Below are 13,925 nucleotides of genomic sequence, written 5' to 3'. Positions count from 1 at the left end.
AACTTGGGGGAAGGAGGTGAAAATGGATTCATATAATTTGCTGTGAATAAGAGAAACAGAAAGCAGACAGACCTGATAACCTGAACTTTAAGAGAGGGCTACGGGGGCTCAAGGATCTGAGAATTAAGAAAGTTTGGTATAGCCATTGTGGAGAATGACAGACTTTGGGATACCAGAAGGGATTTGCTAAGAAGCACTGATGTGAATTATAAGAAGAGAGGCAGAGAGTATTTTAAACAGTGAGACATTGTTCTTATCAATATTCTTCTGATGAAAAAAGATGGTTTGATTCCATTTGGTTATAATTTTTGATTGTTGACTTTTTTCAACATACATTCTTAAACATGTTTTATTATTTTAAGCTCTTTTACTACAAGAATTAGAGGTTCTGAAGGTGTTGAATTAAAGGTTCTTCTATTTTTAAAAATTCTTATTTTTCAGCAAAAAGGTATGGAAGATTTAGAGAATAGAGGTGTGGTGATGCACAAGAGGTATTTTTTTAGGGTGTTTGGAGAGGAGAATCAGAAGAGCCAGGCTATGAGATGCCTATTACATCCTACCAGAATCTAGGAACAGAGCAGTCTGTGTGAATTCATCCTGACTTTCTCTAGGCTCTTTGGCTTGCCACAGATTTGCTTTGAGAGCCTTTTCTCTCACTGCCTGTTGACTCTATTCATCCTAGAAGAGCCTTTGACCCATTCTTGCTGATAATCCTTAGGTTTAGGACTTTACTACTGTCCAAGATTCTGCCCCTCACTACTCCTAGTTGTGTGATGATTCAGGAAACATAACAAAGTGAAGAGATTAAGATTGAATCAAAACATCTGATTTTAAATTCTGACTCTGCTACTTAAATATGACCTTGAGTCAATGAGTTCAATTTTAAGTGTGTTTCTTCATTTATACAATTATAATAATGACTGTTATGTGTTGAGTTTTTAACATGTGCCAGGAACAATGTTAGCTGGTCTACATGTTATCTTTTTAACATTCATGGTAACCCTGCAGCAGAGGAGTTGGTCGTTTCCTAATAAAAAAAAAAAAAAAGAAAGGAAACCAAGGCTCAGAGAAGTTAACTAGTTTGCATTAAGTAAGGTACAGTGAAGTGCAGACCCTAGATTTGAATGTCTAAGTCCATGCACTTTCTTTTATTTCCTAAGCCTTTAATTTTGTAGCACTTTACATTATACATTGTATATTACATTATGCAGTATAATTATACTTGTAGCATTTTACATTATACTCATTTTATAAGCTTATACATTGAAGCACTTTACATTATACTCTATAAGCTTGCTTCATACTTTTATAGCAGGTTAGATGGCATTACTTAATTCTGTACAAATGTGGAATGTGATTCTCCAATTGAGAGATTTGCTCAAGGTCACAATCTATCAAGTGGTAGAAGTCAGACTCAAAACTAGGTCTAGCTGGTGGTCTTCCCCCTGTATTATATTGCGTGTAGTAAAATAATGGGAGTATAGCACATTATAAACTGTAAAAAGTTAGGGGCTTCCTATTTCTGCACACTGTTCCCATTTAAAGATCCTGCATATGGGAGCACTCACCACTCTTGAGGTGTTTCTGACTCCTTGAACAGATGTTTCTCTTCCACCAAAATCTACCAGAAGTGAATAGAAGATGACTCAGGTGTTGCAGTGGCCATCTGTGTTGTAAGTGTCAATAGTTCTTTGCTGGTCTTCAAGCCAGGTTGCAGTGCAGGTTTTATACAATTTCTTAAGTCTGCCTGCAGTGTGCTATCTTTTTCCTTATCCCATGGCCCTGTCCATTTGGCTAGAGGTTTCTGGGGAAGGAAGGTCTAATTAGTAAATAATGCCTCAAATGGTCTCATAAATTACCCTCTATTTCTTTTAATCCTCAATCTTATCACTGAGGTAAGATGAAATTTATGGAGACAGGCACACAGGCTTTGAGATTTGTGAAATTCACCACATCTCTGTAGAGGATTGTGGGTAAGAATCATTATATAGGAATTTCTAACTGAGCATTAAAAACTGGTAAATATCTAAAGCCTGAAATGGCAATAATACATACCTATTAATAATCACCCTAAATGTAAATGGACTGAATGCACCAATCAAAAGACATAGAGTCACTGAATGGATAAAAAAACAAGACCCATCTTATATGCTGCTTACAAGAGACTCACCCCAAACCCAAAGACATGCACAGACTTAAAGTCAAGGGATGGAAAAAGATATTTCATGAAAACAATAGGGAGAAAAGAGCAGGTGTTGCAGTACTAGTATCAGACAAAATAGACTTCAAAACAAAGAAAGTAACAAGAGATAAAGAAGGACATTACATAATGATAAAGGGCTCAGTCCAACAAGAGGATATAACCATTATAAATATATATGCACCCAACACAGGAGCACCAGCATGTGTGAAAAAATACTAACAGAACTAAAGGAGGAAATAGACTGCAATGCATTCATTTTAGGAGACTTCAACACACCACTCACCCCAAAGGATAGATCCACCGGGCAGAAAATAAGTAAGGACACACAGGCACTGAACAACACACTAGAACAGATGGACCTAATAGACATCTATAGAACTCTACACCCAAAAGCAACAGGATACACATTCTTCTCAAGTGCACATGGAACATTCTCCAGAATAGACCACATACTAGGCCACAAAAAGAGCCTCAGTAAATTCCAAAATATTGAAATCCTACCAACCAACTTTTCAGACCACGAAGGCATAAAACTAGAAATAAACTGTTCAAAGAAAGCAAAAAGGCTCACAAACACATGGAGGCTTAACAACACTCTCCTAAATAATCAATGGATCAATGACCAAATCAAAACGGAGATCCAGCAATATATGGAAATTGTGACAACAACAACACAAAGCCCCAGCTTCTGTGGGACACAGTGAAAGCAGTCTTAAGAGGAAAGTATATAGCAATCCAGGCCTATTTAAAGAAGGAAGAACAAACCCAAATGGATAGTCGAACGTCACAGTTATCGAAATTGGAAAAAGAAGAACAAATGAGGCCTAAAGTCAGCAGAAGGAGGGACATAATAAAGATCAGAGAAGAAATAAACAAAATTGAGAAGAATAAAACAATAGAAAAAATCAATGAAACCAAGAGCTTGTTCTTTGAAAAAATAAACAAAATAGATAAGCCTCTAACCAGACTTATTAAGAGAAAAAGAGAATCAACACACATCAACAGAATCAGAAATGAGAAAGGAAACATCACAACGGACCCAACAGAAATACAAAGAATTATAATTATTAGAGACTACTATGAAAACCTATATGCTAAGAAGCTGGAAAACCTAGAAGAAATGGACAACTTCCTAGAAAAATACAACCTTCCAAGACTGACCAAGGAAGAAACACAAAATCTAAACAAACCAATTATCAGCAAAGAAATTGAAGCGGTAATCAAAAAACTACCCAAGAAAAAAACCCTGGGCCAGATGAATTTACCTTGGAATTTTATGAGACATAAAGAGAAGATATAATAGCCATTCTCCTTACAGTTTTCCAAAAAATAGAAGAGGAGGGAATACTTCCAAACTCATTCTATGAAGCGAACATCACCCAAATACCAAAACCAGGCAAAGACCCCACCAAAAAAGAAAATTACAGACTAATATCCCTGATTGAACGTAGATGTAAAAATACTCAATAAAATATTAGCAAACCGAATTCAAAAATATATCAAAAGGATCATACACCGTGACCAAGTGGGATTCATCCCAGGGATGCAAGCATGGTACAACATTCGAAAATCCATCAACATCATCCATCACATAAACAAAAAGAAAGACAAAAACCACATGATCATCTCCATAGGTGCTGAAAAACCATTTGACAAAATTCAACATCCATTCATGATAAAAACTCTCAGCAAAATGGGTATAGAGGGCAAATACCTCAACATAATAAAGGCCACATATGATAAACCCACAGCCAACATCATACTGAACAGTGAGAAGCTGAAAGCTTTTCCTCTGAGATCGGGAACAAGACAGGGATGCCCAGTCTCCCCACTGTTATTTAACATAGTACTGGAGGTCCTAGCCACGGCAATTAGACAAAACAAAGAAATACAAGGAATCCAGATTGGTGAAGAAGTTAAACTGTCACTATTTGCAGATGACATGATATTGTACATAAAACCCTAAAGACTCCACTGCAAAACTAGAACTGATATCAGAATACAGCAAAGTTGCAGGATACAAAATTAACACACAGAAATCTGTGGCTTTCCTATACACTAACAATGAACCAATAGAAAGAGAAATCAGGAAGACAATTCCATTCACAGTAGCATCAAAAAGAATAAAATACCTAGGAATAAACCTAACCAAAGAAGTGAAAGACCTATACCCTGAAAACTGCAAGTCACTCTTAAGAGAAATTAAAGGAGACACTAACAAATGGAAACTCATCCCATGCTCGTGGCTAGGAAGAATTAATATCAAAATGGCTATCCTGCCCAAAGCAATATACAGATTTGATGCAATCCCTATCAAATTACCAACAACATTCTTCAATGAACTGGAACAAATAGTTCAAAAATTCATATGGAAACACCAAAGAACCCAATAGCCAAAGCAATCCTGAGAAAGAAGAATAAAGTGGGGGGGGATCTCACTCCCCAACTTCAAGCTCTACTACAAAGCCATAGTAATCAAGACAATTTGGTACTGGCAGAAGAACAGAGCCACAGACCAGTGGAACAGATTAGAGACTCCAGACATGAACCCAAACATATATGGTCAATTAATATTCGATAAAGGGGCCATGGACATACAATGGGGAAATGACAGTCTCTTCAACAGATGGTGCTGGCAAAGCTGGACAGCTACATCTAAGAGAATGAAACTGGACCACTGTCTAACCCCATATACAAGAGTAAATTCAAAATGGGTCAAAGACCTGAATGTAAGTCATGAAACCATAAAACTCTTAGAAAAAAACATAGGCAAAAATCTCTTGGACCATGAACATTAGCGACTTCTTCATGAATATATCTCCCCGGGCAAGGAAAAGAAAAGCAAAAATGAACAAGTGGGACTATATCAAGCTGAAAAGCTTCTGTACTGCAAAGGACACCATCAATAGAACAAAAAGGTACCCTACAGTATGGTAGAATATATTCGTAAATGACAGATCCGATAAAGGCTTGACATCCAAAATATATAAAGAGCTCACGTACCTCAACAAACAAAAAGCAAATAATCCAGTTAAAAAATGGGCAGAGGAGCTGAACAGACAGTACTCCAGAGAAGAAATTCAGATGGCCAACAGACACATGAAAAGATGCTCTACATCGCTAGTTATCAGAGAAATGCAAATTAAAACCATAATGAGATATCACCTCACACCAGTAAGGATGGCTACCATCCAAAAGACAAACAACAACAAATGTTGGCAAGGTTGTGGAGAAAGGGGAACCCTCTTACACTGCTGGTGGGAATGTAAATTAGTTCAACCTTTGTGAAAAGCAATATGGAGGTTTCTCAAAATGCTCAAAATAGACTTACCATTTGACCCAGGAATTCCACTTATAGGAATTTACCCTAAGAATGCAGCAGCTCAGTTTGAAAAAGACAGATGCACCCCTATGTTTATCGCAGCACTATTCACAATAGCCAAGAAATGGAAGCAACCTAAGTGTCCATCAGTAAATGAATGGATAAAGAAGATGTGGTGCATATACACAATGGAATATTATTCAGCCATAAGAAAACAAATCCTACCATTTGCAACAATATGGATGGAGCTAGAGGGTATTATGCTCAGTGAAATAAGCCAAGCAGAGAAAGACAAATACCAAATGATTTCACTCATCTGTGGAGTATAAGAACAAAAGAAAAACTGAAGGAACAAAACAGCACCGGAATCACAGAACCCAAGAATGAACTAACAGTTACCAATGGGAAAGAGACTGGGGAGAATGAGAGGGTAGGGAGGGATAAGCGGGGGGAAGAAGAAAGCGGGTATAATGATTAGCATTTATAATGTGGGGGGTGGGGGAAAGGGGAGGGCTTTGCAACACAGAGAAGACAAGTAGTGAGTGATTCTACAACATCTTACTATGCTGATGGACAGTGACTGTAATGGGGTATGTGTGGGGGACTTGGGGTAGGGGAGAGCCTAGTAAACATAATGTTCTTCATGTAATTGTAGATTAATGATAACAAAAAAAAACTGGTAAATATCTTTGACATGACAATATCAAATAAAAATGTGATCTTCGTTATCACTACTGATATGTAATGATATGTTATACTACAAATAATTTTTGTTAAATCCAGGTATGCAATCCTATGTTTACTAATCAATCTTTCGCCAGCATCTCTCCATACAGTGTGTATTAACATTTGATGAGTTGAATTCAATGAATCCATATCTCTGGAAAGCAGCCTGTTCATTAATAAAGTTGTACTATTTTGTTTGCATGATTATATTATTTTCAGTATATGGTAGCATGTTATTCCTTATTAACTCAGTCACTTTGGAAGGTCATTTTATTTTGTGTTGGTTTTGCCAGTAAGTTTCTCCTCAAAAATTAAATAAAGAACTTATCTTTTCACTTTTAGGAAATGCTGAATGTTCATGATCATTATCAGAACATGAAACATACAATTTCTGCTGATAAATCCAATCCAGACAAAGCCCTCAGCTTGATAAAGGACGATTTTTTTGACAATATTAAGAACATAGTTTTGGAGCATCAGCAGTGGCACAAAGACAGAAAGGTATGCAACTGCTTGTTTGATATCTCACCTTTATGTTTGTTTATATGTGAAAGGCTAGACATGGGTGGTAAGTTGAGAGGTAGCCTAGTTGAGTGGCTGCATTCCTGTAGAGCTAAGATTTAGAGGATTTTACTTTGCTGGTTTCAGCTTTCCTGCTTACTAGTTAAGTGATGCTGTTTATCCTTACAGGTGGATCTTATATATGATTATATATATAATTAAATAATTACAATATGAATTGTATAATGTAATATAATTTTATAATTTAAAAAAATTTATGTAATTTTATAATTAAATGTATATAATTATAGAGGAATAAGTAGTCTTCGTATACCACAGATTTATTACAAGTTTTAAAATTTTGCATTTTCCAGAGGTTGCACACTGGTAGTCCTTGGGCCAAATCCTACACACACATGTATTTTGTTTGGCATGTGTTGATTCTAATATTGTTTAAAAATTTTGAATTAATTGCTAATATTTAAATATTTGTGGACTTCACTTAAAATTCCAGACATCCAAATTAGAGGTTTGGTAACACTAGTTCCACTTTTCTGCATTGCAGTGGACAGAAGACCTGAATAATGGCTTCTCCCATTGTGACAGGGTCTGTGCTCTCTGCCACAAGCTCTACCTGCCTTGGTTTAGCTACAGATCTCATCAATATAAACATTCAATTTGGTTTTCTGATCCAAACACTGATGCTAGAGCTGCCCATGTTCCACATTAACCTTTACAGCTAGAGAAGCTGTTCCTCTGGAAACCTAAACTCCCCCAGCCTTGCTAAATTTACCCTTGAAACCACTTCTCAATCCTATCTTAGTAAATACCTCGAAAGAAATAAAAGTGAAAAATAAGCAATTTCTGATGACTTTCTCTGTATCTGATAATGTGTTAGTGTTTTCCACAAATGCTAAGTAGGTATGATTATCTTACCTATTGTCTCTCAGAAAGATTTGCTGTCACTTTTTGTCTTTTCATTATATAAAGGCAGCTGGCTCAAAACTTAACTTTAAAAAAGATAAACAAGGAAAGTGATGAGAAGATGTTAGGCAGAAGGAAATAACTTTTATTTTAATTTAAAATAAAATTAAAATATTATTTTAATAAGAGAGTGTATTTTAGAATGTTTGAATACTTTAAGTGCTACAAATCAGTTACATGAATGACCCAGACACTTACTCTAAAAATGTTATGGTACTCTTGTAATAAATGAACTGTCTTTAATGAACATTAATAAGACCCTGAAAACCTGAAGGAACAGAGAATATATGAATTTTCTTACTAACACATAAAGTGCATGTTCGTTAGTTAGGAGGATTTAGGCATTTTAATTGATGAGTTTTAAAACTGATAATTCTGAAATCTAACCATGCTCTTAATTCAGGTGGTAAACCATGCTGCAATATCATGAAATAATCTTTCAGTTTTTCAGTAATTAAAAGTAAATGGTTCTCATTGTTCTGAAATGGTTTGCAATTTTTAGTTAATTTGAATCGTAAATGTGTATATATAACTTTTTTGCTTTTTCAGGATCCATCCTTAAAATCTAAAGTCAAAGATGGAGAAGAAAAGAGGGAAGGAAATTTACAAGAATCAGAGGTCAGAAAAATGCACTGTATGATTGTTTACAGGCCAATAGTTTGGTTAGCTTCTTTTCATGTGTGGCTGTGATTCTGTCTACTAAACATGAGCCTTGGTCAGTATTCTAATAAATATCTCAGAAAATTCTGAAACATGCATTCTCTGAAGAGCTAGTCTGTTCTTTACTGGAAACCTTGTGAAAGTTCCCATCAGGTGTAGATTGGGAGTGAGGATGATAACGGCTTTACGCAGGAAAAGGGAAGGGTGATGGTGGAAGGTGCCCTTGTTCCTCACTGGGGCAGAGTAAGGCTTTTTAATGTCTTTTCTCACTTCCTGTCAGCCTTTCAACTAATGTGGCATTCAAGCTACTATTTACTACTTCCTGCCTCCAGAGTTTTCACCCATCTCAGTGGATGAGACAAGGATCCGTCTTTGGCTATAGGCAGACAAGGGTGGAATGGCCTGATCTCCAAGGCTTTGTTCATATTCTCCTTCGATCCTGAATGAAACCATCAGTAGCTATGGGAATGGTTTAATGACACCTGCTGTGAGAATGTGATGTGTGTGTATGTGTCTGTACTCAACATGTGTCCAGGAAATGTTCATTTCTTTTACCCTACCTTCTGTCTCAGGTCTCGTAATTTCACTTAATGTTTATGCTTTAACTTTTTCCTCTTTTTGTTTATTTCTACTTCCAGAGATGTGAAAGGGCAGAATCATTAGCAAAAATAAAATCAAGAGCATTTTCAATTGTTGCTCAGGTAAGTTATTTCTTTAGTAAGATAATTTAGAAATTGACTTGCTGCTTTTTAAATTACACTTTTATTTTGCATAAAAGTAATACATGTACATAGTTTAGAAAGTCTAATACTACTGTCTAGTTTATATTAGCCCACAATCTCCTGTTCCACCACTTTGTACCACTATTCCTAATCTCATTAGGCAGCCATCTTCAGTTTTTTTTTCTTTAGCTATTTCTTCTGGTATTTACCTGGATTTTGATGCCATTGTTCTTTAGTTTTGCCCAGCTTCTAGTATTCCTGATTGTGGAAATTTTTAGCATTCTCTCTTTGTCCCAGGAGCTGAGATTTCATGGTAATGTAACTTGGTGTAGGTCTTTTCCCATCATTTGTCTTTGGCTCTCATGATGGGCATCCTTTATATATGATAGCCTTCAGTTCTGAGGACTTTTTTTGTTTCTTTGATAGTATTCTTTGCCGCATTTTTGGTCTTTTTCTTTTCTTGAACCTTTATTTTTTCAGTCTTTATATTTTCAGGAGATTATTTTCTGAACCATTACATTGAATTTTTTATTTCTGCTGACATTTTTTCATTATTAGCCTTCTTCTCTGAGTCTCAATTAAAAAATACATATATTTTTTCTGGATGCAATATGTATCTTTATTTATTTGAGAATGTTAACAAATGTTTTTTGAAGTTTCCTCCTTTCCCCTCAGAGTTCTTATTTTTGTATATTGTGATTTCTGTCTTTCATTTTGAAGGCTTTTTTTCAAATGTTTGAAGGTCCTCAGATCATATTTAAGAGGGGTCATGTGGTGATCAGCTTTTTAACCTCAGTATTTCTTTTTCTTGGAATCTAGTCATTTTTACCAGAGAGCAACCTTCCATTTCCTTATCTGGTGGAGGATAAAGGTAAATAAGTCTGGCTGCCAATAAGGGAGCCTACACACCCCGGCAAGGGACTTACCCTTCCTTATTCAGGTTCTACTTACCCTCTCTACTTTCAGTAGGAGGACTTATCCCCTTAGCTAAGCCAGTTTCGTCAAGCCTACAGCTTCTCTGGTTTATTACCTCTCCAAAGAGGAACCCATTTTTTATAGGAGGTCAGTTGTTTAGTTTGGAGATTGGGAAATGGGACACTGTAACCTATGTAGATTTTCAGTATACCTACCCATTTTTTTTAGCTTCATTTCTGATGACTCCAATTTCTGATCCCCTTGGATCAGTTTGCTTTGTAGTACCTTCCTCAATTCAGGTAATTAGGTTTCAGCTTCCTTCATTCTGTTAAGCTGTCACTTTTGCACTTCCAAAATTTTATTGTTTTGTTTACAACTGCATTGTTTCCTATTATCTCTGTTGTGAGTTTATTCATTTTTATTCCTTTACTGTCATTTTGGTGGGGTTTTAGGAGGGAACACTGATAAATTTATGTGCTTTATACCTTATCCCTTATTTTTTTCTTGAATTTTGTTCATGAGTCTAAGAATGTCTTTGTTCTGTAGGAAATTACTTTTCATTTTCTGGTTGTAGAAATAAAAAGGAATAAATAAAAAATTAAAAGTGACTATAGATTAGTTAAGTGTTTCATATTCACTATGCCACAGTAAACTGACTATAAATTATTGTTGAATGAAAGCACCAAGGCTGATAAATTAATTATTCCAAATTCTTTTTAACCAGAACTATTTCCATACTATAGTGCTAATTGATGTTTAATATATATTATGATTAATCATAATGTAACATTATGAAATACTTTAAAATCATTAAGTCATCAAATTATAATCCCCATAAATTGTTGTAAGGGTGTGTTACTGCCCAGTTGTGGGTTTTTCTTTATTGAGGTAGACAACGCTTTGTAGCATTTTAACACTTGTTAATACCTGCACTGCATGTATGGCTTTAACTGAAAATTCCTGTGTCAGTCAGGACTCTGCTTAAGCAAATAAGGAATGCTGGATGCAACGGAGAAGCTTTTGACCTGCCCCTCCACTTCCCACCTTTTGTGTGGCTTTCACGGTTTTCATGTGCTGTTCATGACAGCTCCAGTCTTGCATGTTCCTACCTTAGGTTCAGGGCAGAGGGAGAATTATTCCTGATAGTTACACAGAATTCTAAGATTGAATCATATCAGCTGTGATACAGATCATATGCCCAGCCCTGAACAAATCCCAGTGGCCATGGGTAGGTGAAACTTATTTTGACTTGATGGGGCCACATGACCATACCTAGAGCCATACATAAAGTAGTTCATTTGAAACACCTGGTGGTAACTAAGGAGCCTAAAATATTATTAGGAGAAAGGGAGAATGGTATTAGACAGTAAACACAGTACTTGTCCTTTATACTTCCATTTCCCAGTCATGTAACTGCAAGCATATTTTAACTCAACAACTAAGTTTTTACCCAGCATAAGTAGATGATGATGACAGCTGCAGGGAACTTTTCCTGTTTTATGGGTAGAGTATGTACATGTGACAAGAATTAAGTCAGATAATGTTAAGGTACTTCATGTCAACCATTTCTGTAAATCTTTCCTCATCTTTATGTATTTTGTCTTTCCCTTAATTATCTGTCACTTGGGATTCATTTATGATTCATTGTGGTTAATTGGATTTCTAACTCTTAAGGCGTCTAAGTCAAGAAGGCATCGTCAAGTCAAACTTGACTCTTCTGATTCTGATTCTGCATCTGGCCAAGGGCAGATCAAAGCAAGTAGAAAAAAAAGGAACAAAGAAACATTAAAATCAGCAGGAAGGAAGATGTCTTCCAGAAACAGAGGTAATATTTTAAAGTCTTTTTTGCAACTCAATGAGGGAAAATGGGTCGTATTTACAACCTCCCCTCACTGTTTGTTAAAGGGGCTTTAGGAGTCATCAAATTTATTATTTCATTGATAAAGAAGTTTAGACTCATACAGATTTAAATAACTTATCCAAAAGTGATATAGCTATATAATTATTGAATCAGTCTAGAATTATTCAGAGGATAGCTTATTAGTGATTTTTGTGTCTGAATCATGTGTAATAAGACATGCTGAGTAATATTCTGTAAACCAGATTTCCCTTTAGCTGCACTAATTAAGCTGTCCCTGCTTTTCTTTTGAAATACGGTACCTATGAAATTACCTTTGGTATTTGGTTCTTAAAGAAATTATGTATTGTAATAGTTGAATTTTTAAAATTACATGAATAATATAGATTCACCATATGTAAAGTTTGGAATCTGATTAGTAAGCTCAAGAAAAAAAATGTTAGAAACATTAGTAAATACTTAATGCCTAATATAAAACACACTCCCATCTACTACAGTAGTATGTGAAGATACGTTATAGCCTTTTAACATGGTTTTTCTTGTATTGAAGCAGCAGAGGGAGAACTGAAGTTAAATATCTTTAATACAGTCCAGATATGACTAAGTTCTTAGACAGTTGCCTGACAGGCACTGAGAATTTAGAGGAGATGCCAAACATAATAAGGATAATCAAGAAATACTTAAAAAGCAGGATTTGTTAGTTCTTTTTACATAGTTAGCGGATATTGAGAAGAGAATTGTTAGACCAATTTCATTTATAAGTATTACTAAAAAATCCTAAATTATAGATGACAAAAGAATCCCATGTACAAAACAACTTGACTGAGTACATTCATTCTAGGATACAGGGCAGTTAGGAACCTATCAATATAATTTGCCATTTAAATAGGTTAAAGGGGAAAATGTGAATTTATTTTAATAGTTAAACCAAGTTTACACATTTGATAAAATCCAGCACCCATTCTTGATGAAAAATAAAGTTTCTTGGTTAGGGGCTGAATAGTAAATATTTTAGGCTTTTTGGCTATGACCTTTTGTCACAGTGACTTAACTGTGCTACTGTAAGGTGAAAGTAGCCAGAGACAATACATAAATAAATGTGTGTGGGGTTTTTTCCCCCAAAAATTATATATACAAAAATAGGCAGTAGGCCAGATTTGGCCTGGGGACATAGTTTGCTGATTCTAGCTCCACATAAAGAAATAGATGGCTGTATCTTTAATTTGTAAAAGTGGATGTGTATATTTGTGTGTGTTATTAGACCAAAAGCTACGTTATGTTTGATGGCAAGGCATAAAAATATCACAGTTTTGTTTAACATTGCTCTTGAAGGGCTATTCTGATATAATGTAGACAGGAGAGTGAAGTGAGATAATGATTCCAGAAAGAAAGGCTACAAAATTATCATGATTTGCAAATGACTGATTTTATGCCTAAAAAATATCCTAAAGATAATTCACTGAAAAAAATTATGAATAAAAAATTTAGTAAGGTAAGGGATACAACTACAGACCTTACAGAAATTAAAAGGATAATAAGGGAAAATTGTAACTTTTTGCCAGTAAGCTAGACAGCTTAGATAAAATGGATATATTTTCTAAAAGACATGGACTTCCAAAACCAATACAAGAAGAAATAGAAAATCTGAGTAGTTGTATGTTTACTAAAGAAATTAAGTTCCCAGATGGCTTCACTGAGAATTCTAGCAAGTGCTTAAGGAATAATGTTAATTCTGTTCTTTATGAAAACACAAGAGGGAATAGTTACTAGCTTAGTGAAATTATAAGAGAAGACAAAGACTATATCTCTCATGATCATATACAAAATATTAGCAAATTGAATCCAACAGGACATTAAAAGGACAATATATTAGGACAAAACTGTGGTTTATCCCAGGAATATAATTCACCATATTGGCAGTATAAAGGAGAAAAACTGTGTATCATCTCAACATATATAGGCAGAGTATTTGACAAACCCAGCATCCATTCATGATAAAAGCTCTGCTCAAATTAGAGATAGAAGGGAATTTCC

The 13,925-nt window shown here is 35.3% G+C and overlaps 1 protein-coding gene across 2 annotated transcripts in view; it reads left to right on the top strand.

Annotated features, from left to right (window-relative positions):
• The window catches only part of SNAPC1 (small nuclear RNA activating complex polypeptide 1), a 45,076-nt gene that overhangs the window by 5,233 nt on the left and 25,918 nt on the right, over nucleotides 1-13,925 (top strand). For both annotated transcript variants that reach the window (XM_073242288.1, XM_073242287.1), the window contains 4 exons: nucleotides 6,594-6,752; nucleotides 8,286-8,354; nucleotides 9,035-9,097; nucleotides 11,708-11,858. In XM_073242288.1, the coding sequence (XP_073098389.1) occupies nucleotides 6,594-6,752; nucleotides 8,286-8,354; nucleotides 9,035-9,097; nucleotides 11,708-11,858 (442 nt within the window). The remainder of the gene's footprint in view (nucleotides 1-6,593; nucleotides 6,753-8,285; nucleotides 8,355-9,034; nucleotides 9,098-11,707; nucleotides 11,859-13,925) is intronic.

The sequence above is a fragment of the Manis javanica genome, chromosome 8, assembly GCF_040802235.1.
Source record: "Manis javanica isolate MJ-LG chromosome 8, MJ_LKY, whole genome shotgun sequence".
Lineage (NCBI taxonomy): Eukaryota > Metazoa > Chordata > Mammalia > Pholidota > Manidae > Manis > Manis javanica.
The sequence above is the reverse complement of the archived record's forward strand: the minus strand, read 5'-3'. Positions and strand labels throughout refer to the sequence as shown.